At 36.9% G+C, this 26204-nt stretch overlaps 2 protein-coding genes across 12 annotated transcripts in view; both read left to right on the top strand.

Moving 5' to 3' along the window:
* Nucleotides 1-13269, top strand: part of LOC149201970 (pre-mRNA-processing protein 40A-like) — a 415839-nt gene extending 402570 nt beyond the window's left edge. For 5 of the 11 annotated variants that reach the window (XM_089403047.1, XM_089403046.1, XM_089403052.1 and 2 more), the window contains one exon: nucleotides 11481-13269. In XM_089403047.1, the coding sequence (XP_089259173.1) occupies nucleotides 11481-11524 (44 nt within the window). In that variant the 3' untranslated portion in view covers nucleotides 11525-13269. The remainder of the gene's footprint in view (nucleotides 1-11480) is intronic. The other 6 variants (XM_089403054.1, XM_089403051.1, XM_089403053.1 and 3 more) reach the window with 3 other exon arrangements.
* LOC149201971 (uncharacterized) lies at nucleotides 3617-6175 on the top strand. The gene is made up of 2 exons (XM_089399871.1): nucleotides 3617-5871; nucleotides 5996-6175. The coding sequence occupies exon 1, from the start codon at nucleotides 3964-3966 to the stop codon at nucleotides 5650-5652; it is 1689 nt and encodes a 562-aa protein (XP_089255997.1). The 5' UTR covers nucleotides 3617-3963; the 3' UTR covers nucleotides 5653-5871; nucleotides 5996-6175.
* Nucleotides 13270-26204: the final 12935 nt, after the last annotated feature.

Raw genomic sequence — 26204 nt, 5'->3', positions numbered from 1 at the left:
CGCAAGATGAATAGTTGACCATTCAATTAATTTCTCAACTCAACCCCTCTCAAATAATTTTTGACAATAGTTTTTTGGGTTCGAAACCAAAGTAAAATTAAACGAACTCAAGTCAAATATGTAACCAACGCCCCATTTTAAAATAATAAACGTTGGAAACAAATAAAATCATACGCCCCTTTGGAATTTTCATGTGTGACTCACGTGTAATATTGGGCCAGTTTTGTCGAATTTTTATTATGCCGGCAACAATTTGCCAGAAAGTTCATTGCACATCCAATGAGAAAATTTGTCGAGTAAATTCTCATTTCTCTACAACTGAAATCCTTGAACTTGGCCTCAAAATCAACCCACGAATTGATCTGTAATAAAACCCTTAGGCTAGCAGGAAAACCAGCTATGATACCATTGTAATATCTCTAATGGAAAATTTGACAATAGATACCAGAAATGAACTTGAACAACAAAATAATCACAAATGGACACACAATCAGCGATTTGATGCACAAATAAATGCCACTAAAATCACTGAGCCATTTTATTAATCCACTGGAAAGAGTACATCAACATGAAGGAATAATGGAACCTGGGCATGCCAAGCAAGCAAAGAAAAACCCAAAAAAAGATCTCTGACCAAAATGATGTATGACCTTGGCAATGATGTAGACGATACAGTGAGAAGACTATTGCAGACGTGCTCTCTCCAAACTCCATTGAAGCACAGTGAGATTTCTAGGTGAAATCTCCTCAAGAGTGTTGGGTTTTCATCCAACACCCACTAGCAAACTCAAGGGTTTCCATCCTAGGGCTATAGAAGCTGGGAACTAGGTTCTCCAAACCTCATCAATAGAAAATATCAACAATCCAAGATGTTCTCAAATGGTCTCCTCCTCCTCTTTTATAGATCTGATGGACCCCTCTAGAAACCTTATTTTATTATTATTTTAATCATCTAGCACTTTTCCCCTCCTTTTATTTTTTATTAAAACACCTTTTTAATTAGGGAAATTGGTAAATTGGCCACCATCCTCCTCAGGCTACTAAAAGTCACTTCCCACCATCTTATCCTATAGATCTTATTGTTCTGGTTCCAACAAGATATTACATTAAGGTGTTCCATCAAGTATCTCTCCCGGAATGCCACCTTAAGTGTAATTAATTGAGTTAGGCTCAATAATAACCGTGTTTTCCAAAAGTTGTCAGAATGCAACGGAACAAAAGGCAAGTTGTGCGAATGATGGAATATGCCAAGCGAATGCCATTGGACCTCATAAAAACTCCTCAAAACCCCTCCAGAAGCCCCTAGACCCGTTGATGGAGTAAACCTGCTCCTGTGACCTAGCTGCCTCCAACCCTGGAAGTCCATCCTAACCACGCCATAAGGAAAACCAGAAAAAGGAACATGACAGAAATGGAATGGCATATGCATAGGTGTACACGTAGGTTATGCCCATTGCCAAGAGGGAAAACCCTATAAAGTGAAAGAGATTGAATGAAGAAACATAGCCTGGACTGTTGAAGAATCTAAGTCAAGATGACATTAATGATTCTTCTAAATATGATAACTGCTTGTGATGTCTTTCTACTTATTAAGATTATCTTCTTATTATTATTATAGTGTGTTCTTCTATCATCAAATAGCTACCAAAACAAGAAGATCAACAAGATACAAGTACACAAGATGTAGGCTCCAAGCCAGGGAAAAACCTCTCCACTTGAGAGGGAAACCCTTCAATCTCTTCTTATAGATTCTTATTGACAAATACCAAGACATTTGACCAACACTGAAACCCTTCCAAGACCAAGATCAGCTTCTCAATAATGTGCTTGCTTTACTACTTTCCAAACCCAGCAGAATCTCTTTTGGGAACACTTCAACCTCCAGCCACAGATTTTTGGCCGTAACTGCAGATCTGCAACTTCGACCCCTCGGCAGCAGCTGCTACTTCGCACGTGTGAACTAGAACTGCTTCTTCTTTGCCTCCAGCTGCCTCGCTTGACCTAATTTGTCTTCTTGATCTAGAAGGGGACTTTTGTTGGCCCTTCCTTCAACCCTTTTTCATCAGATTGAACCCTCACAACGAAACCCTAGCCAAGAAGCATAAACCCTAGCGAAAAGCTACAGAATTTCAGCCCTCTGCTTCGCACGTGTGGAGAGAAAGAGAGAGAGGAACCCAAAACACTTCTTCTCCTTCTTGTGCCTTCTTCGCTGCCCTTTTCTACTTCTTCCTTTGCATGAGAGAGAGAAGAAATGAGTGTGTCCAAATGAGGTCAAACTGTCTCTTATATATAGGTCTTCTAGGGGTACGAATTCCAGCTTCTAGGCCGACTTGGTCTTGGAAGGCTCAGTAAAATACAAAAATAATTATTTTTACAATTTACAAGATGCCCGATGGGGTCTTCATATTATGACAATTTCCCTATTTGACTTCTTGACGTAGGAAAACCCTAGAAGCAATTTCAATTAGTGCTTCACCTATAAAACAAATTTCTTTGGGCAAGAAACCCAAGCTCAACAATAATAATCATTTTTCTTTCTTTTACAAAATACAAGAATCAAAAGTACATTTCATATTTATGAAGACCGAACCTAGTTACACTTTCTTCAACACTCCCTCTTAACTAGGGAGGTATTCATAAATGGTACATGGCTATTCTCAATACTGAAGAGATCTCATAAAAAGAGTCAGACTAGTAATCCATCTATATAGCATCATTATAACCAACATTGTCACATAGCAAGGCCTTGACTAACAACTCTATCTATCAATAGATCAGAGCACAATGTTGGTGAAACCAATGATTATAGACACCTTCATCATTGGCTCTCAAGGTACATACCCACTTGGGTGTTCAGCAAGTATGACCTTCTTAGATGCCCTACCACATCCTCAAAGAGTATCAGATGCCAGATGATTACTCGATCCTCCATTCTTTCTTCCAAAATGAAGACAAGAATGATGTGTCTATCTTTCCCTCCAATTAGTGAAGATATGTCAACCAATCCAAGCTTGTTTCTAAAATACACAAGCTTCTTATTGGGAAGAGATTTTGTCAAAATATCAACAGTTTGATCATCAGTGGTGATATACTCCATCTTCAGTACACCATCTTGTACCAACTTTCGAATGTAGTGGTACTTGTTGTTTATGTGCTTCGTCTTATAGTCTTACCAAATATCGAGTCCTTAGATAGTCTTATACAGCTGGTATTATCACAATGTATTATGGTATGGGCCAATGGTCCTGCAAACCAGTGTTGTTAAAATCGCGATAAAATCGCGATTTTATCGGAAAATCGCGATTTTTTCGCAAATCCGATTTTATCGCGATTTTTATCGATAAAAATCGGCACTTTTTTTTATAGGCGAGTTTTTAAAAAAATCGCGATTTTTTCGGTAAAAATCGCCAGAGGCGCGGGCAGCGGGCGTTTTATATGGAAAATCGATTTTTATTTTATTTCATTGAGCAGTCCGCGCGGAGGAGGAGGAGAAGAAGTGAGGGAGAGGGTTGCCGTCGGATTTGGGAGCGAATCCAAGCGATTTTAGGAGGAATCCAAGCCAAGATCACCAATTTGTCCATAAACCAGGTATGTAGATTAATTTTTTTTTGTTTTGCTTCTATAAAAACTTTGTTTTTCATTGTTTTTAAAGAATTTTTGGAAATTTTTCATTGATTTGGGATGGGTTATTTGTTATGACTATGAGAACCAATTTTTTATTTTTATTTTCTCATTTTCTTTAAACATTGTTTATTTTTTTTGAATTTTCATTGTTTTTTTGCATTTGCCATTGGCATTTGGTTGGGTAACTTGGGTTTAGAAATTGGGATTTTGGAAATAATTAACTTGTAATTTTGCAAATGCTAAATTGTAATTTGTATTATGTAATCCTAAATTCCTATTTCCTAATCCTTATTTTTAATTTTTTCCATAGGTTTGCAAATTCAAAATTCAAAAACAAACATGCCAAGGAAATTGGATCCTTTCTGGGAATATGGTGACCCTAAAACTCCGAATGATAGACAAAACTTGTATTGCAAGTTGTGTGGAAAGGAGATATTCGGGGGGGTGTACAGGTTGAAGTTCCGCCTTGCACAAATCCCTGGACGTGATGTGGTGCCCTGTCCTAATACAAATGCTGAAATTATCCGAAAAGCCATGAGAGCATTGGGAGAATTAGAGCACTCTAAAGAGGCCAAAGAAGAACTCAAAAGGCAACTAAAAAGGTCAGTTGAAGGAAGTGGGCCAAGTGGCACTGGTTCTACTGCAGCGTCAGTCAATCCGGTAGCTGCATCATCATTTTTTGTTCCTCGAACCACACCTGGTGCACAACCAACTATCGGTTCAATGATGAAAAGAACTGAAAAAGAACAAGCTGACAAGTTGATGACAAAATTTCTCCTCTGGAGTGATATTCCTTTCAGCATTGTAAGGAATAATCCATTTTTCCAACCTACTGTTGATGCTATTGCCAGTGTTGGCTCGGGGTACAAAATCCCTTCTCTTCATGATTTCAGAGGCCGGCTTCTTCAAGATGAAAAGCGTGACTGCACCCAAAGATTGGAGGATTTTAGGGAATCCTGGGCACAAACAGGATGCACTGTTATGTCAGATGGTTGGACTGACCAAAAGGGGAGAACCCTTATAAACTTCTTGGTTAGTTGTCCCAGGGGGACTATGTTTATCAAATCTATTGATGCAACTCATCAAATCAAAGATGCAAAAAATTTATGTGATTTGCTGGATGTGTTTATTTTGGAGGTGGGTGCAGAAAATGTTGTCCAAGTCATAACGGACAACGCTGCAAATTATGTTGCTGCTGGTAGAATGCTTATGGACAGGCATCCTACTTTATTTTGGACACCTTGTGCTGCCCATTGTATTGATTTGATGTTAGAGGACATAGGGAAAATTCCCTTTGTCAAAGAGACTGTTGACTCATCAAAAAGCATCACAAAATTTATTTACAATCACACATCTGTGCTTAGCTTGATGAGAAAATGCACCAACAACAAAGAGTTGGTGCGCCCCGCCATTACACGGTTTGCGACGAGTTTCATATCTCTTCAATCCCTCTTGAAATCTATGTGGGATTTGAAGAGAATGTTTCTTTCAGAGGAGTGGCGTTCTTCGCCAATGAGCCGCAAACCAGAAGGAGAGGCCGTCTGCAGACTTGTTTCATACCAAGAAGACTTCTGGGCGAGAGTGCAGGAGGTGTGCGCTGTCACTGAACCTTTGGTAAAGGTTCTTCGGTTGGTAGATGGTGAGAAGCCCGCAATGGGCTATTTGTATGAAGCCATGGACAGGGCCAAAGAAGCCATTCGGTCCTACTATGATGACAAGGGAGATGATGGGTTCCAGAGACAACTCCTTCTATGGAAGGTCATTGATGAGCGATGGAACAACACACTCCATCGTCCCATTCATGCTGCTGGGCTTTTCCTGAACCCTACATTTTCTTATGCATGTGGGTTTGATTTTGATGCTGAGATCATGGATGGATTATTAACCTGTGTCCAGAAGATGGTGAGAACTCCAGAACAACGTATGGAGATCTCTAAACAAATTGAGACGTATCAGATGTCAGGTGGCACATTTGGCTTTGATATGGCTATCTTTGATAGGACGGCCAAAATGCCAGGTATTTTTTAGTTTGTAACTTTGTTTCAAATTTCATTGTCTCTTCAAATTCCATTTTTTTCTTATGTTTATTTGTAATTTTGTTGTAGCCGCATGGTGGAAGATGTATGGTGGCAGAGTACCCCTTTTGCAAAAGCTTGCCATACGCATCCTCAGCCAAACATGCAGCTCCTCGGGATGTGAGCGCAATTGGAGTGTATTTGAAAAAATACACAACAAGAAGCGCAATAGGTTAACAACTTAACACTTAAACATTTAAAATATTGCAAATTTCCAAATAAATTTTTGAATTCATTAAACAATATTTTTTTTTATAATATTAATTATTAATTATTATTTCATGAACTTTGTATAGGTTGGAGTCCCGTAGACTTAATGACATGGTCTATGTCTACTACAATCTTCGATTGTGGGTGAGGCAACTAGACAAGACACCTGATATGGAAGCCATCTCATTGGATGAGATTGACACCACTGCTGAATGGAGGGTTGAGACCGAGAGGCCTCTCATGGATCCCACTGAGGATTGGTTAGTGCAGGATGAGGGGGAGGAGGAGGAGGAGGAGGAGCAGGAGCAGGAGCAGGAGGAGGAGGAGTTGGAGGAGCAGGAGGAGGAGGTGACACCGCCTACCCGGGCTACCACTAGAGGACATGGTCTCTGTCTACCTACAGTAGCTGCTACTTCTACAGCTACTTCAGCTTCTAGAGCACGTCAGACTCCACTGCCATTTCCACCACCACAGGCACCAGCATCTTCATCTAGGGGGAAAGGGAAAGCAGTGACATTTTCTCGCAAGAGGGGCAGAGGAAATCAATAGGATTAGAGTCTTAGACTTTCATTTTATTGTATATGACATAATGACATGATGAGATACATTATCATATTTTTTGTTGATATTTTGAGGCTGAGTTGGGACTCAGGACTTACTATTCAGGACATGATTCAATGTTATGTGTGATTTTAGCGCTAGAAATGATATTAAACATCTTATATATTAGTTTTTTTATCATATTTATGTGTCAATGTATTTATTTTATGTTGTAGATGGTTTAGATATTAAAAAAATTGAAAAAAAATGAATATTTTTGTGCCAAACGATTTTTTCCCGGTTTTTTCCGATTTTTTTCCCGATTTTAACGATTTTTCCGATTTTTTCCCGGCGCCGATTAAATCCCGATCGCGCTTTTAACAACATTGCTGCAAACAGATCAGATAACATCTTCCTTAACCAAATCGCTTCCCTACTCACTTCACAGGATGCAATGTACTCGACCTCAGCACTACTTAGAGCCATTGTCTCTTTATTGCTGCTCATCCAAGAGACCATGGAGGAACCCAAGCTAAAACATCCTCCTGTACTGCTTCTTCCATCCTTCTCACTGCCTCCCCAATCAGAATCAGTAAATCCTTCTAGATGAACATCTTTTCCTTTTTCATACTTCAGGCAATAGTGGACGGTTCCTTGCAGATATCTCAGTATATGCTTGGCATCTATCCAGTGATCATGTCTAGGCTCCATTTGAAATTGACTGAGAACATTTACTGCAAAACATATGTTTGGCCGAGTATTCACTAGATAAATCAAGGAGCTAATCAATCGTTTGTACTTAGTAGGATCCATTGGACTGGATTCAGAATTCCTTAACATCTTCAAGTTTGTGATCATCGGAGTTGTCATGGGTTTGCATTCCATCATATCAAACCTTTTTAATAGCTCAATCACATACTTACCTTGTCCCGGGTAGATTTCATTCGGTTCCTGCCAAACTTCCAGTCCTAGATAATAATGCATAATTTCTAGATCCTTCATATCGAATTTAGTAGCGATCAATTTCTTACACTCTTGAATTCTACCTTCGTCACCAGTTATTAGAAGATCATCTACATATAGAAGAATGATGATAGGTTCATCATTCTCTACTTTGATGTAGAGATTGGGATCTGTCATGCTTTTCCTGAAACCCAACCTTTGCAAGTATGCATCCATTCTAGCATACCATGCCCTAGGAGCTTGCTTGAGGCCGTAAAGTGCCTTCTTCAATCTGCGAACATGAGTTTCTCTATCCTTCACTTCAACATCCAATGGTTGTTCTATGTAGACTTCTTCATCTATGGTACCATTCAAGAATGTTGTTTTGACATCCATTTGATGTACCTTCCATCCCATTGATGCTGCCAGAGATATCAGAGATCGGATTGTGGTATACCTTGCTGTGGGAGCAAAGGTCTCTTCATAGTCAATGCCTTCTTCCTGAGAGAATCCTCGAGCCATGAATCTAGCCTTGAATTTATCTATACTTCCATCTGCAGCATGCTTGATCTTATACAGCCACTTAGAGGTTACCATAGATTTGTTTTTCGATCTTGGGACAATTTCCCATACTCCATTCTTCATAATAGATTGGTATTCCTCATTCATTGCATTCTTCCATTCTTGGTGTTTGGCTGCTTCTTCGAAAGTGGAAGGTTCATCTTCAATGAACTTCAACATGTATGTTGCATATCCTAAGTATCTTTTTGATTTCTTTCTCTCCCTAAATCTTCCTCTTGTAGTGTGACCTTCTGCTTCTTGAAGTGTAGAGGTTAACCAGTTAGGTCTCTTTCTTCTTTCAGGGAGAGAGATTGGTTCATTGGGACCTTCTTCTTCATGATGAGAAACTTCTTCCTTATTAACTTCTTCCTCAAACATAGGAAGATCCTCCTCATCAAAATCAGATGGGAGATCTTTAGATTTCTTGAAGGCAATGATCTCATCAAAAATTTCATCTCTGCATACTTCTATTTGGTGTCCTTCCTTTATGTAGATCTTGTAAGCCTTGGAAGAGTTGCTATATCCAACGAATATTCCTTTCTTGCTTGCGGGATCTAGCTTCTTTCTTTTGTCCTTGGGAATGTGAATATATACAGGACACCCAAATATTCGAAGATGATCAATATTTGGTTTCTTCCCAGTGAAGACTTCTTCTGGAGTTATATTTCCAAGTGACTTGTGAGGACTTCTATTTTGGATGTATACTGCAGTCTTCGTTGCTTCTCCCCATAGAAATTTCAGTAGATCTTGATCATGGAGCATAGCCTTGACACTTTCTTCTATAGCTCTATTCTTTCGTTTAGCTACTCCATTCTGCTCGGGATTGTATGGAACTATAAGCTCCCTCTTAATCCTAGCCTCCTTACAGAAAGCAATGAGTTCTTTGGAAGTATACTCGCCTCCATTATCTGACCTTAGAATCTTTATCTTTCTTTTTATAAGATTTTCTACCTCTGCCTTGAATACTTCGTCCTTGGATTTAAGTAGATAAACCCAAGTTTTCCTTGAATGATCATCAATGAAAGTAACATAGTATAAATGACCTCCAAGTGATTTAGACATGGGACCACATACATCAGAGTGGATGAGATCTAAAATCTCTTGAGCTCTAGATGTACTATGTGCAAATGGTTTCTTTGCATTCTTTCCCAGAGCACAGCCTTTGCAGACTCCTTCATGGTCTTCTTTGAGATTTGGTATCCCATTTGCAATGGAGTTTAGAGTTGGCAAGATCCTGTAATGAAGATGGCCCAATCTTCTATGCCAAAGTTAACACTATCCCAATGTGGACAAGTGCTTGACTTAGAGGAGATGAGAGTCTATAGATTCTTCCTTCTCGAACTCCAATGGCTCTAGCTTTTCTGATGCTAGAATCTTTAGCCCAAACCACTACTTTACCATCTATAAAAGCAACTCTATCTCCTTTTTCTTCTAATGATGAAACAGAAATAAGATTTTTGCACAAACCTGGAACATATAGAATGTTGTTGAGATGAATGTTACCTCCTCCTTCTAGCTCAATTGATGTAGATCCAATGCCTTTTACCAGATAGCTCTTGTTATCACCAAGCTCCACAAAGTATGAGGAATTATGAGTTGATTGTGATATCCAGTCATGTGTCTTGAAGCTCCACTATCTATCACCCATATATTTTCATCTTGAAATGTTCCGGTGAGGGCTGAGAACAATCCTTCATTCTTTGAAGATTTGAGATCTTTGGAAGAGGAGACTATTCCATACTGCCTTGAAACTTTGCTTGATGAGACTTGCTAATGATGAACACTTCTTTTCAAGCCTCTTCATAGTGGAGTTGACCTTCTTCATGCCTTGTGCGAACCATAGCTTTGATACCATGTTGAAGAATCTAAGGCAAGATGACATTAATGATTCTTCTGACTATGATAATTGCTTGTGATGTCCTTTTACTTATTAGGATTATCTTCTTCTTATTATTATTATAGTGTGTTCTTCTATCATCAAACAACTACCAAAACAAGAAGATCAACAAGATACAAGTACAAAAGATGTAGGCTCCAAGCCAGGGAAAAACCTCTCCTCTTGAGAGGACAACCCTTGAATCTCTTCTTATAGATTCTTATTGACAAATACCAAGACCTTTGACCAACATTGAAGCCCTTCCAAGACCAAAATTAGTGTCTCAATAATGTGCTTTCTTTACTGCTTTCGAAACCCAGCAAAATCTCTTTTGGCAATACTTCTTCGACCTCCGGCCATAGATTTTCGGCCCTAACTGCAGATTTGCAACTTCGGCCTCCAAGCAGCAACAGCTACTTCGTACGTGTGGACTAGAACTGCGTCTTGTTTGCCTCCAGCGGCCTCGCTTGACCTAATTTGTCTTCTAGATCTAGAAGGGGACTTTTGTTGGCCTTTCCTTCATCCCTTTTTCATCAAATCGAACCCTCACAACGAAACCCTAGTGCAGAATTTCAGCTCTCTTCTTCGCACGTGTGCAGAGAAAGAGAGAGGAAGGAACCCAAAACACTTCTTCTCCTTCTTCTACCTTCTTCACTACCCTTTTTTGCTTCTTCCTTCGCATGAGAGAGAGAGGAAATGAGTGTGTCCAAATGAGGTCGAACTGTGTCCTATATATAGGTCTTCTTGGGGTACGAAATCCAGCTTCTATGCCGACTTGACAGGCTAGCAGGTCGACTTGGTCTTGGAAGGCTCAGTAAAATACAAAAATAATTCTTTTTACAATTTGCAAGATGCCCGATGGGGTCTTAATATTATGACAATGTCCCTATTTGATTTCTTAACCTAGGAAAACCCTAGAAGCACTTTCAATTAGTGCTTGACCTATAAAACAAATTTCTTTGGGCAAGAAACCCAAGCTCAACAATAATAATAATCATTTTTCTTTCTTTTACAAAATACAAGAATCAAAAGTACATTTCATATTTATGAAGACAGAACCTAGTTACACTTTCTTCAACATGGACAAAGTTGCAGCTGCCACAAGGAGAGGGAGCAGAGAGAGAGGGAGCCCTTCTCGTGATACAAATCAATAGTGCAGATGTCAACACGAATTGCCTGCTAAATAATGTCCTTTAGAGAGTGGCCTGGGAAGAGATAGCTAGGGTATTATAAAAAGAACTCTTAAAGAATAATGTATCATTTTCAAAGGGAGAGGGAAAACCCTGTTGTGTCAAAGACGATATGTTGTTACCTCAAATAATAAAGAGAAGCGTTTTCTTTCTTTTCTTTGTTATTTTACTTGGTCACTTGTATCTCTTATTTTCTGCTTTCCGAGTAGTTTTTTGTACTCTTATGATTTACTATAAGTGATTGTAATTGCTATTCCCATTGAGTTACTTCTTTGGTCATTTATTGGACTTTAATAAAATTATCTCATCTTATCTGTATACTCATTTCATCATAGATTGTATCTTCTTACCCTCATTTGATTATATTCCATCGTATGAATTTGAATTGCAATAAATTTGTGCATTGTCACCTTTATGTTTGTCTACCCTTATGGGATGCAATTAATTTATTTTTACCTGCAGATATATTCAGAGCTCAGAATGCTCTATACAACCAACTATATTGAACTTCCTATGTCTAATTTGTTTGAGTAGTAGCAATGTGTGATAATAATACTGGTGACAAGCAGATTAATAAGGATGCAGACAGACTGTCAATGTACTAGCCTTTCATAGAGTGGAATATTATTTGCAATGTACGGATATTCCTGTACTAGCAGCTTCCAATGAGGTTCAGGTAAGCACGTCTTTGGCTAAGAAATTGTATATGTTGTGGGATGTGACTATCAAATTTATTTAATGTGTCATTCTTAATGTTGGGCTTACATTTTTTTCCCGTAAATGGATTTTTTTTCCCATATTCATGTTATTTCATATTATTATATATATCCATTGTGACAGCCATTAAAATATTTTATATTCTGTACGTAGAGAGAAACCCATTTTTTATAGTTAGACATCAAATTAATGAATTTTGTTTTTGCCATACATTTATGTCTCTGTGCAAGTTATTTCTGCTCTGTGTATAAGTTATCCTTAATTTAGATCTTCCATTTTCATGCATTGCATCATATTACACAGTTCAGGAAACCGTTACACTCTTCAAAATTCAAATATTTTGGTGAATGCTTCTCGTCCCAATTTACTTATTGCAATGACTGTTGCAAGGTTGTCCTTTTTTGTGTTAGGATACTAGTCTGAAGGAACTGGCCAATATCATTTTTCCTGTTGAATAAACATTCCAGTGAATATTTATGGTCTTCAACTGGTTGCATGTTATATTTCTGTTAAAGCTGTACAATGGCAATGAAAGGCAATACCAAATGATGAGGTGATATTCACATTCACATTCTTGTAGAACTCAACAGGATGTTTCTCTTGCTTTTTTCTTAAGCGTTTGATAAGTTTAATATTTATGGTTGAAGATGATTATAAAAGAGCATTTGTTCCTTATATGTATATAATATTTTGGGTTTTCTTTCATTTCAAAGTGATCGGCTATCATTGGGCTCTATCATGTCCCATTTTAGCCATTTAAAGTTTAAACTCTTAATATGTGCTACCCAGGTTTCTATGCTGTATAGCTTGAGATACATCTTTACTGTGAGTGTATCCACATCACAGAAAAGGCTGGTTCAATCGTCTCCCTTTTAGGAAGGATTTATTTCAAAATGTGCTGCATTTTGATTAGATAGGAAAGAATCCATACATTGGACAACTCAGTAAAAATATTGATATTGTTTTACCCACACACTAATTACAAGTTAGTTTTTGTTTGTCACTCACTTCAATTAAGAGAGTGAAATGTAGACGTCCAAACTTATTTGATTCCATCTACTCTAATTATGTTCAACTTTGTGCATCGCAATGCAGTTGATTATTCTTGTTAACAATCATGATTTTTAAGAAATTTTGTCCAAAATTATTGCTTTTCATGTGGTCGAATCCTTCAGTCATGTTCTCTATTAGGTTATTCCTAAACTTACGTTTTGAATGATTAAGTATTTCCATTTTAGTTTAAAACCTCACTCCTTCATCATCATCGATAGTAGGATGGCATTCTTTGTGATCATGTACTTTTACAGGGACACCATATCAATCAAAAGGGTAGGTCCAGTTTCTTTTATCAAACATTCAAGCATGTTCTGTAAGATATGCACTTTACGTCAACAGAATAAAAGGGAAGTATGTGTTTGTGGGATTTTGGTACAAGTGATACATTTAATCACTAACTGCCTCTTTGCTTTAAACCTAGTTAGATGAAAGAATGGTTGCGAAGGGTATGAACTCCATTCCTGCTCCAGGTAACTTTCCTCTGTTCTTAAAGGAGTGTGTGATTGCTTATAACCAAAGAGGATGCCTGATCTGGTTTATTCTAATTGCAGACTTTGCTCATCTTTCTGTGACAGATCATTTTTAAAAGTTTTGGAGACCTAAATTTGAAGCTACAATTTAAAAGTAAAAAAAAGGAACTTTTGTTAGGAAGGGAAACAGTTTTCAGATTGCCTGGAAATGCAAAGTCTAAGGTGAAAGCAATTTAATTGTTTTAACAGCACCGACTTGATCTGGCATAAGGCTCAAAGGGAAGGAAGCTGAGTGCAAATGAATGTATAGAATCTTTATGCTTTGCATATTGGACTCATTGAACTGCAATGGAGTGATTAGAAGCATAAAGAAGCATCAAGCTTATTGGTGTATCTGATAAGGATTACTGTGACCTTTTCATGCATTGGTAGTTTCAGTTTGCCAAAAGGACATCGACTGTAAAACATTAGTTTATGTAGATATGGAAAATTTTGTTCTGCTAATATAATATCAAGAGTTTTTCACTTTGTGGGTATTGCCTATCCTTATATCAGTTTGATCTAAATATCGATGTAAAGAAAGTTGCTTGATGTTAGAACATAGAAATGTGTAGTTCTTTGTGATTTTGCATGTCAGTGACAGTGGCTATATATAGCAGTTAAGATTTCTGGGGTGCTCTATGTATATTCTGTTTTAAAGTGGAAGCATTCAAGTGACTTTAGTAACTTTTTTTTAAGATCTAAGCTGGCCATGGTTGTGAGTCGTGACTACCATGTAGGTTCTAGTCTATATTGCACGACCTATATTGTAATTCAGGTCTTGGCTTTCATCATTCAATTTGGCTTGCCTTTATTATACTCACAAACAGGCCATTGCTTACTTATTCACTAGAGTCTCTTCCCACATTCCATCCATAGTTTCTTTTGTTTAATTTAAAAATAAAAATAAGAAAATCACGAAAATGTAAAAAAACACAAACTAAAAACATTTATTGTTTTCCTTTGCCTTCTCCAGGCTTGTACCATTTGAGGTAAAGGAAAGCAAAGACTGTAGAAATCATACCATCAAATGCAATGTTGATAGCATAGTGAATTTTATATACATTGCAGGTAGTTAATAATATACAAAGATCCATGAGTACAAGTCTGAAGATCCAAGCAGGAATCATGAATTGTGGTTTCTAATGAGTGAACCTAGGGCTTGTTGCCAACTCCACTTGATTGGGAACCACCCTTGCTGGGTTGCCAGTATGTATGCTTACTGTATATTGATGATGTAACCAACTCCATCCACACTATATCTGCCCCTAGCTACGTGCACATGTAGTGATACTTAGCCCTCCATCTTAGCTTTGCTAATTTCTTTTTGTTGGACTAGTTGCATTGTGTTCACAACCAACCAAATATCACTGGTGTAAGCACATCAAACTCTAGGGATCCCCTCATATGTGATCATTGTTCAGTCTGGTAGTAGTTGCTACTCAGATATGTCCTACATGCTCTCTAGGACCTTGAACACATTCAATCTCAAGCCTACAATAATAACTTGAATTAGTCCTAGAGTATGATAGAGTAAAAATAAAAATAATAATCTAGAGATTGCTCATGATGAAATAATTATTCCGTTCTTTGATTCCACTGTCCTTGGAAAGAAGTTAGCATAGAGGTGTCCACTAGAGTACATCTCTTGTTTGCTCCTCTTGACGAGCCTTGCCCTTTTGTGCTATTTGTTCTTACTATTGTCCTCCTTAATAGACCTCGTTACAGACCTTGGCTATATCTCTCCATGAGCCAATGTGCCATAATTTCCTTTATTGCCCGCCTCCTTTGCAAAGACCCTTTCATGACAAGCCTTATTCTCATAGGTTGTTTGTGGCTCCTCTACACCAATAATAGCCAGGCCTTGTTCACAGGCAGAGATGGGAAAACCCTCGTATATTTATGGCAATAAGATGGATGTTGCCACAAAACTATTCATACCTTATTCCCATAGGGTGCAAACATGCCAAGATATAGTAATGTTACATTTTTTGCTCTGTAACCCTGTTGTACATATCCAAAATTTAGTTGTTGATTTAATGTATGTCATCCCCCAAACTCACCCCTTTGAGATACAGATTTCAACATATCAATTGGGACAAATCAGATGCAATGTTAAAGGTAATGTCCACTGTTACCTCAATATTCATCTCACACTTCATAACAGGGATTTTCACCACTGTATCCTTTTGTACTTCTTATCTACAAGTTAAGCTCGTTAAGGTAGTGAATAGGTTAGAGAACAACATAAAATGTTTTAAGATATATCATATAATATTTTATCTGGAATCAACAAACTAGGTCATGTGCTTTGGGTTCAAGAGTTCTATGCAAAAGAAGGGCCTGAAAATTAATCAAGAAGATATTTTATTGATGCATAAGAAAGGTTAAATGAATGAATCATCCAAGAACCATGTCAAGAGGATAACCAAAAAAAAAAAATTGATCAAAGCGAATAGAACAATTTTACAATTCACAAAGAAAGAGTGCACAATAGTCACAACTCCTAGCTTTATCTTAGGTTTAAATCTCCAAGGGATAGACAAAACCCTCAAAGAAAAAGAAAGGCAAGCCTACTCATTTACAACTTCTGATTGCAACACCAAAACATGAACTTGGTATATAGAAGAAAGAAAAATGGAAGCCTGTACTAGAATCACATGCTCCTCCAATCCCCTCAAAGAAGGTATCTTTAGACTAAGGATTTTATCTATGAGAATTTTACCAAATTTATTCTTTCTATTTATAGATTTACATTATAGTATCCAAATTGATTAATAACCCTCTATCTTGATAATTTTGACAAAGACAGGGATGATCATCCTTTTTATGCGTTTGCTCATTTAAAGGGGTAACCTTCAAGCACCATGAATTAGGGCTTCATAGCCCATGTTATCATTTTATATTATATTTTCATGGCTTTCTTCCTAATTCAATCTTTTTGGCAATTTTTGACAGTTTGAAAGTAATTTTACATGAGCTTCCTTGTTGTGCTATATGTGAAAAGCCACCTAGGTGTATTATTTGATAGCGTTGTCTCCTTCCTTAAATTGTACTTTGAGCAGCAAAAATGCACAATGTTGTACTACAAAAATGCTTATTTCCTATAAAGTTTTATCATTAAAAAATCTCTATTAGAGTTGTATGGAAAAAAAACTCCTACGATGTTAAATCAATTATTGGTGTAGGATTATCCATGTTTGATGTATTCTCTTACATGAGACACCACACATCATACATAGAATGTATGCCATAGTGCTCAAAGTATAAACAGCTAGGTTCCGAAGTTTCCAAGTCAATGCAATTGTCATCTTTAGAAAGCATGTCGTGCCTAATAAATATAAACCATGGTTAAGGTGAAGCATGTTGATGACATAGTCAATATGACACTCTTTCCACCATGCTCAAATTGTACATTGTTTCCAGACAATTATTATTGATGGTGAGAAAAATGCATGCCCTACACTATATGGTGCATGCAAATTAAATTCTACATCACAATGAGATTCTTTTGCCAAGTGCTTGTTGGAACTGTGGGAAAATATGGAGACTTGTAGATTTGAATTTATTTTCCTTATCATGATAATTACTTGTGATGTTATTTGATTCCTTATTACTTCATTAGATATGTTCATTCAAGCAATTACCAAAACAATGAAGATCATAGAGAGACAGAGTACATAAGATATAGGCTCCAAGCCAGGGCAAAACCCCTCCAAGGTGAAAACCCAGAAAATGTTCATCTTCTTCTTTAGAATTTGCTTACAAAAGAAACTTCCATGACCTAAAGACCCAAGCCAATAAACCCCCCAAGCCCCAAGCTAGCTCTTAGCAAGATCTTCCTTGAGACAACTACACTGCTACTGCAACTTTGACCCTTGCAACAAAATTTCGGCCCTACAATTGCTATAGAATTTCATACTTCTGCAATTGGCAACTTCACAAACCCTAGCGAGACAAGAGAAAAACTTCCTTGACAAGATTTCGACTTCTGCTCTTCTTCTTTGTCTTCTCAGCTACCCTTCTTCTCCTTCACTATTGCAAATTGAACTTGCTTTAGATGAGTGTCCAAATGAGGTCAAGCTCCCTTGTATTTATAGCCTTTCTTAAGGGTCGAATACCCCTCCTTTAGGCCGACTTGATCTTGCTCTTGGGCCGACTTGGTCTTGGGCTTATCCATGGTTTTTTCTCAATAAAATAAATATATTTTCTTCATTACAGCGAGTCCAAATGGGATTATGACATGATCAATATTATTCTTTATCCTAGAAAGACCTAGAAGACCTAAAAGCACGAAGAACATGCCTTTGACTCAAACTTGAGTATGAAACCCATACTCTGAAAATAAAATATCATTTCTTTTTCTTTCTCTTTCCTTCTTTATAAAGAATATACATCGTCATGATTACAATAAAGACCTCAACACTCCCTCTTAACTAGGGAGGTATTCATGGTACAAGGAATCTCAATCTTGAAGCATTCTCATAAGAAGATAATCCATCTTTTTCATAACCAACATTGTCCCTGAAGGCCTTAACTGGACAAGCTCATCTTTAGTTATGAGCATTATGTTGGGAGACTTTACGTGTGCTACCACACCACCTCTCAAGGCACATACCCCATCTGGATGTATATAAGGTATGCCATTTTAGGACTATTCTTATCTTGGATTCCCAAACCTGGATCCTCAAAGAATATCAATCGTCTTCAACTACTCTTATCTTGGATGCCCTACCTCATCGTCAAAGAGCATTGGTCAACAACTTCTTTCCTTGGATTTCTATCATCCATAAGAAGTTCCAATCTAGATGCTTATCCAATCCTCCGGACTCCATTCTTTCTTTATGGCCTTCACTAAGACTTATGGTTGTTAGTCCTAGTCTAGTGCCTGACCCATAAAGACAAGAACTATCTGATATCACTCCCTCTCAATCAGGGAAGAGATATCCACCAAACCAAGCTTACCTCTCAGGTACTCAAGCTTCTTGTTTGGTAACACTTTAGTCAGTATGTCTTCTACATGTTCATCTGTAGGTAGATAATGTAGCTCCATGACCCCATCTCGCACCAAGCTTTCAATGTAGTGGTACTTGTTGTTTATATGCTTTTTCTTCGCATGAAATATCGGGTCTTTTGTCAATCTTATGCAACTTTGATTATCAAAATGTATCCATGTAGGGCTAAGTGGTTCTTCAAACAAGTCTTATAGTAACTTCTTGAGCCAAATTACTTCCCAATAGACGTCGCTTGCAGCAACATATTCAGCTTCAGCACTACTCAAAGCAATTGTATCCTGCTTTCTTCTCATCCATAAGACCATGGAAGATCCTAGGCTGAAGTATCCACTTGTTGTGATTTTTCTGTTTGTCTCACTGCCACCCCAATTTGAATCTGTATATCCCACGAGTTGGACTTCATTACTAGTGTACTGGAGATAGTGATATATAGTTCCACGTAAATACCTTAGGATATGCTTGGTTGCAACCCATTGATCATGTTTTGGCTCCATCTACAACTGACTTAGGACATTTACTACAAAACAAATGTTTGGTCTAGTATTTACTAAATACATCAAGGACCTAATCAATTGTTTGTAGCAAGTAGGATCCACGGGACTAGATTTTGACCTCAATTTCTTTAAATTGGTAATCATAGGACTCATCATAGGCTTGCAATCCATCACGCTATACTTTTGAAGCATCTTGATCACATACTTACCTTGACCAAGATATACTTCTTTTGGCTTCTATCATACTTATAGTCCGAAATCATAGTGCATAATCCCAAGATCATTCATATCGAATTTTGCTGCTAATTGATTTTTGCATTCCTAAATCTGATGCTCTACACCTATAACTAGTAAATCATCCACATACAAAAGTATGATAAGTGGCTCATCTTGGACCACGTTGATATATAGGTTAGGATTTGTTGTATTCTTGGTAAAACCAAGTTTCAATAGATATGCATACATCCTTGCATGCCAAGCCCTAGGTGCTTGCTTTAAGCCATATAGAACTTTCTTCAATCTGTAGACGTCTCTCCCTTTGATTTATTTCAAATCCTTGAGGTTGCTCAATGTAAACTTCCTCATCAATGGTCCCATTCAAGAAAGTTGGCTTGACATGTGTTTGATGGACATTCCATCCCATAGTAGTAGCCAACGAAATAAGTGATCTTATTGTTATATATCTGGTTGTGGGAGCAAAGGTTTCCTCATAATCAATTCCTTCCTTCTGCAAGAAGCCTCTTGCTACAAACCTTGCTTTGTATTTGTCTATGCTCCCATATGCAGTGTGCTTTATCTTGTAAATCTACTTTGAAGTGAATGTAGGCTTGTTACTTGGCCTAGGGACAATTTCCAAGACATCATTCTTCATTATGGATTGGTATTCTTCTTGCATAGCATTCCTCCATTCTTGATGTTTAGTTGCATCTTCATAGGAGGAAGGTTCTGCTTCAATAAGCCTTGTCATGTATGCAGCATACCCAGAATACCTCTTTGGTCCCTTACTTTCCTTGGATGTCCCTGATGCTTTATGTCCTTCTACCTCTTGAAGAGTAGTTTTTAGCCAAATAGATCTCTTCCAATTTTCCGGAACAATTATGTTACGAATAAAATATATAAATAATGTAAATGATAATTATAAATAATGATTAGTTAATTAGTAATTAGGTTGAAGAGTCATGTGTAAATGAGACATGACTCCATGAAGAGACACTTCCCTGGTATATAAGCAAGCCTCTTGTTGTCATTGTAAATCATTCATTCTTATTCTTATTCATACATTTAATATATAATATTTGTATCCTCGTAGATATCTTTATATTCCAAGTCTTTTGGAGTAATTAATCTATAGAAGGTACTTTGTTCGCTTCATTTGGTATCGGAGCCACGTTTGGCTAATCACCAGTGTTTTGGCTATCAATCGTCATCAACCTTGTTGTTGTCATACTTGAAGCGTTTCGTTACACATTGGGAGATTTCCATTTTTCAGGTCCTTGGCCATTTGTTATTTAAAAAAAGAAGAACTAATTTAAAAGGAGTTAAAAACAAAAAAGCTAAAAAATAAATAAATAAATAAATAAAATTGTTGTAGCCCCCAACTACTCAACGACCACCATAGCTGCTATCTGCAATCCGCTGCTAGTTGTCACTGTACATTTCCCAACATCTAAAATAGTCGTCCACGTCCTCGCTGCAAAAACCTAGTGTACAGTCACCAATTTAATTTCTGCTACTTAAATTGAAAGTCTGTACAAAATTAATAAATTGGCAGGTCATACCAGTTACATCAGCTAACGTAAAAATCGAATTGGGTGAGAAAAATAAAACCACCGAAGAAAAAAAAATACTATATAAATCCTTTGGGGGATTCGTTGGGTTTTATTCACGGTTTATTGCAGGTCTAACCTAGCTGCAGTCGTGAGCACCCTTTTTAAGCCTTCAGTCCTCAAAGAGCAAATCTCTAAGCAATAAATAGCCTAAACGGAAGTGTGGATTTTTCTTAGGAGCAGGAACAGTAACCTAAGTTGCAAAACATGTGATCTTTTTATCCATCTCTGTGGTTTCGGCCCTTTGCAGCGAGCTTCTTACTCGGCAAAGAAGTAGCAACTCTCAACAACATCTTTGCTAGAAGAAAATATAAAAGTTGCCACATGCCCAATAAGGGAAAGTCAAACCAAAAATGTACCCTATTGGCATCCGAATCATGAGAGTAGAAAACTCAACCAAGCTATGTATCGGGACCATTCAGACCAGAAACAACAAAACGATGTTCCAGATAATAGTGATGTAATCTCAATCCAGTCTTATGCTAACAAGTTGTGACAAAATTCCAGTGATCACAATACTACACAGAAGATAAATCTCGGATGGTCTGATCCCTTCTCAGTGTGACAATTTTGTTTGTCACTTAGAAGATCATATCAGTTTGTATTGACAAAGATGATTGTTCTGAAAAAGAAAGTCATTTGAAGTCGAAAAAGAGATCAAGCCTTTTTCATCGACAAGCTTTGAGGACAAAGCTTTTTGAGGAAGAAGGCAATGTTACGAATAAAATATATAAATAATATAAATAATGTAAATGATAATAATCATAAATAATGATTAGTTAATTAGTAATTAGGTTGAAGAGTCGTGTCTAAATGAGACATGACTCTCCATGAAGAGACACTTGCCTAGTATATAAGCAAGTCTCTCGTTCTCATTGTAAATTATTCATTCTTATTCTTATTCATACATTTAATATATAATATTTGTATCCTCATGGATATCCTTATATTCCAAGTCTTTTGGAGTAATTAATCTATAGAAGAAACTTTGTTCGCTTCAAATTACTTGTTGTATAGGCTCATAAGGACCTTCAACATCTTCTTGAGTAGGTCCTTATTCTTGACCATCATTCTCCATAGAGATATCTTCAAAGATAGGTATATCTTCTTCATTAGAGTCAACTAGAACATCCCTTGATTTCTTGTAAGCTATGCTTTCATCAAAGATGACATCCCTTCTAACTTTAATTCGACAATCCTCCTTGTTAACTGAATTTAGGCTTATGTGATCCATATCTTATGTTTCGGAAATATTTTCGGAGAAACCACATTAGAGATAATTTATTGACGCGTTTCAAACCAGCCAGTATGGTTCATTGTGAGGACAAGATGGAGAATCAGATCATGGCACCAGATTAAATAGAGAGATCAATGTAGAGTTCCTTAATATTTTTAACAGTTATAATAAACAACTAGTTTTGAAAAATGATCTTTAGAATGTTAAAATTGACTTAAGTCCAAAAAATGAATAAGTCAAATATTTAGATCTAGACTAATTTTTTTTTAATTATTAAAATATAAATAGATAGGAATAAAATTGAATTAATTGGAATAAAATATTAAATAATATTTTAATATATAACATCAAATATTAGATTAAATTATATTAAAATTAAATCAATTATTAAGTTATGGTTAGATATTGAGTCAAATATTTAGATTAAAATATGAATAAAATTAATAATTAAGTCAATGTCAAACTTAAAATGGGGCTCAACACCAAAATTAAAAATAATAAAAATCCTTGAATAATAAAATAAAAATAGAAAGTCCAAAAACTAAGAATATAACTAAATTGATTATTAAGTCTAGGTATTAAAGAAATTAAATAAAGTTATTGACCAATATATAATCTATATTATTTGATTTAATTTAATTAATTAATTTATATATTTAAATACAAAGAAAATAAATTAGGAACTTTTATAAAACTTATTAGTAAATTTAATAACTCAAATCAACAAGGCATGAAAACAATTCAAAAGAAGGGTTATATATATATATATATATATATAGAAAGTAGGAAGAAAGGATAGGAACCCAATGATTATTAACCTTCCATCCATCATCCCGATTTAGATTGCTAGACTTCCTTTCTATCTCAATGGCCTACCTTAACTTCTTATGAAAGAAATGATCAATCCTTGTAATGACTCGGGCCACTTCAATGCAGTTTTGATGTTGTTTTTTCCGTATGCTTTGTCAAAGCTGAGGAGCGGGTCCTCCCATGTTTTATGTCAGCCGTGTGCTCATGAATCCTTTGATTTATCGAACAGCCAGTTTCACCAATGTAGGGGGTCTTGCAAGAACATGGAATTTCGTAAACACCTTTCATGTTCTTAGGATCCATTGGGTCTTTAACAGACCTTAGGGAGCTTCGAATGGTGTTAAGGGGCCTAAAGGTAGAGGGAACCTTATGCTTCCTCAAGATCCTAGCAATCTTATCAGTCATCCCTTGGATAAAAGGAAGATGGACCCCTGAAATTCGATCTTTGGGTTCTTTCCTAATTGAAGGACCTTTGCTAGCCCTAAGGAAATATTTGAGTCGCTAGCGCCTATTGTATCCATTATTATTGAAAACATTAAGGAGATGGGATTTTTCATCAGTATGGTGGTTTTTTGTCAGAAAATATTAACGCACGAGTAGATAATGTGTTGAGAACACTCAACTTTTGAGTAGGGACATGATGGGACCTAGCATGAAGACACTGCTTTGTATGAGTTTTCTTTCGAAAAACCTGGTTGGAGAAAGAACCATCGTCCTTCCTTGAAATAAGGACATCAAGGAAAGGTAGGCATCCATCAACCTCACATTCCATAGTAAACTTTATGGAGCTAGACTAATTGTTAAGGTGTTGGAAAAATAGATCCAACTTCTCACAACCATGAGGCCAAATTACGCATGTGTCATCCACAAATATTTTCCATCACTTTGGTTTGAAAGGAGTAGAGGCCAAAGCCCTAGATTCAAAATCTTCCATGAACAAATTAGCCACTACATGAGAAAGGGGGGAACCCATGGCAACACCACAAGTTTGTTCATAAAATTCTCCTTCAAAGTTGAAGAACGTGGAAGTAAGACAGATTTCAACCAATTTAGCAGTATCTGGATCAGTGATCCGATTAATTACTTCAATGGCCTCATTAATAGGAATATTAGTATCAAGGGAGACCATGTCGAAACTAACAAGAATATCTTCAGGATCCAACTTTATACCCTTTAACTCATTGACAAATGATGAGGAGTCTTTAACAAAGGACTTAATTAAAGACTATATGCTTTTGATGAAGCACTATATCCCACAAAGATGCCCTTTAAACTGGTTGGATCTAGCTTCTTCCTCTTTTCCTTGGGGATATGAATATACACAAGACACCCAAATATCCGAAGATGATCCATACTTGGCTTCTTTCCTATAAATGCTTCTTCCAGAGTCATGTTAAGAATCTTGTGAGGACTTTGATTCTGTAAGTAGATAGTTTTCATGCATGCCTCTCCCCATTGGAATTGAGGGAGATCTTGATCATGTAGCATAGCCCTGACACATTCTTCAAAAGTACAATTCTTCCTTTCTGCCACGCCATTATGTTCAGGATTAGAGGGAACAATGAGCTCTCTCTTGGTTCCTGCGTCCTTGCCGAAAGCTATTAACTCTTTGGAGGTGTATTCTCCACCATTGTTTGACCTTAGAATTTTGATCTCTCTTAATTAGGTTTTCTACTTCATTCTTGGACTCCTAAAACTTTTCGAATGCCTCATCCTTGTTCTTGAGAAGGTATAACCATGTCTTCCTTGAGTAATCATCAATGAAGGTTACATAATATTGATGTCCACAAAGAGACTTTATTGCCATATGTACACATACATCTGAGTGTATGAGATATAAAACTTCCTTAGATCTGGTGTCACTACTTGCAAATGGTTTCTTTACATTCTTACCTAGAGCACATCCCTTATAGATCCCTTCGTGATATTCTTTTATTTTGGAAATGTCATTGACCATTTGACTCGGAGATGGCAATATCTTATAATGAAGGTGTCCATACCTTCTATGCCCTAGTTCAGAAGGACTCACTTCTAGGTGAACTAGGGCTTGAGCTAGGGGAGTATAGAGTCTATACAATGTTCCTTCACAAATCCCAATCACCCTTGCTTCATTAATACTAGAGCCCTTACCCCAAACCAAAACTTTTCCATCAACAAAAGCAACAGTATCACCCTTATCCTCTAGACAATAAATAGAAAGTTTTCCTTCAAACCTAGAACATATAAAATGTTGTTGAGGTGAATGCTTCCACCTAACTTGAGCTCCAATGATGTAGATCTAATGCCTTTCACTGGATAGCTCTTGTTGTCTCCAATTTCGATAGAGTGAGATGAGTTTTTCCCTTGGATAGGGTTTAGAGTTGACTGCATTCTCCTGTCTATGTCTAGAGGCACCACTATCAATAACCCATACATTCTCATCCTTGAATATGTCGGATAAAGAGGAGAACAAGTTTCCATTTGTTAGTTCCTTTGCATGCTTGGAGATGATCTTCAATAGACAATTCTTGACAGATGTAGCGAGATTTCCAAGAGCCTTAAAACCCACCCTTATAACCCTTGCCCTAGTGCCAACAAAGGTGTGATCTTTAGTCTCCTTATTACACCTTAGCTCTGAAACCATGTTGGAAAATATGGAGACTTGCAGATTAGAACTTATTTTCTTTATCATGATAATTACTTGTGATGTTATTTTATTCTTTATTACTTTTCTAGATTTGTTCATCAATCAATTACCAAAACAATGAAGATCGCAAAGACAGCGTACACAAGATATAGGCTTTGAGCCAAGACAAAACCCCTCCAAGGGGAAACCAAAAAAAATGTTTTTCTATAGAATTTGCTTACAAAAGAGACTTCCAAGACCCAAAGACCAAAGCAATAAACCCTCCAAGCCCCAATCCAGCCCCTAGCAAGATCTTCCTTGAGACAACTATAGTGCTACAAAATTTGGCCATGAAATTTCGGCCCCCTGCAATTGTTACATATTTCATCCTTTTGCAACTGGCAGCTTCACAAGCCCTAGTGAGACGAGAAAAAATTCCTTGACAAGATTTTGACTTTTTCTCTTCTTCTTCGTCCTCTTAGCTACTCTTCTTCTCCTTTGCTATTGCAGATCGAGCTTGCTTTAGATGAGTGTCCAAATGAGGTTGAGCCCCCTTGTGTTTATAGTCTTTCTTGAGAGTCAAATACCCCTCCTTTAGGCCGACTTGATCTTGCTCTTGGGATGACTTGGTCTTGGGCTTATCCATGGCTTTTTCTCGATAAAATAAATATTTTTTCTTCATTACAATGAGTCCAAATGGGAATATGACACATGACCAATATTATTATTTATCCTAGAAAGACCTAAAAGAGCTAAAAGCACGAAGAACATGCTTTTGACTCAAACTTGAATATGAAACCCATACTCCAAAAATAAAATATTATTTATTTTCTCTCTTTCTTTATAAAGAATATACAATGTCATGATTACAATGAAGACCGAACCTAGTTACAATTTTCAACAGGAACATGTATACT

Source organism: Pinus tabuliformis, chromosome 2_1, assembly GCF_031772625.1.
Source record: "Pinus tabuliformis cultivar Carrire ecotype Pingquan chromosome 2_1, CPIR1, whole genome shotgun sequence".
Lineage (NCBI taxonomy): Eukaryota > Viridiplantae > Streptophyta > Pinopsida > Pinales > Pinaceae > Pinus > Pinus tabuliformis.
This window is presented reverse-complemented; position numbering and strand designations above follow the sequence as displayed.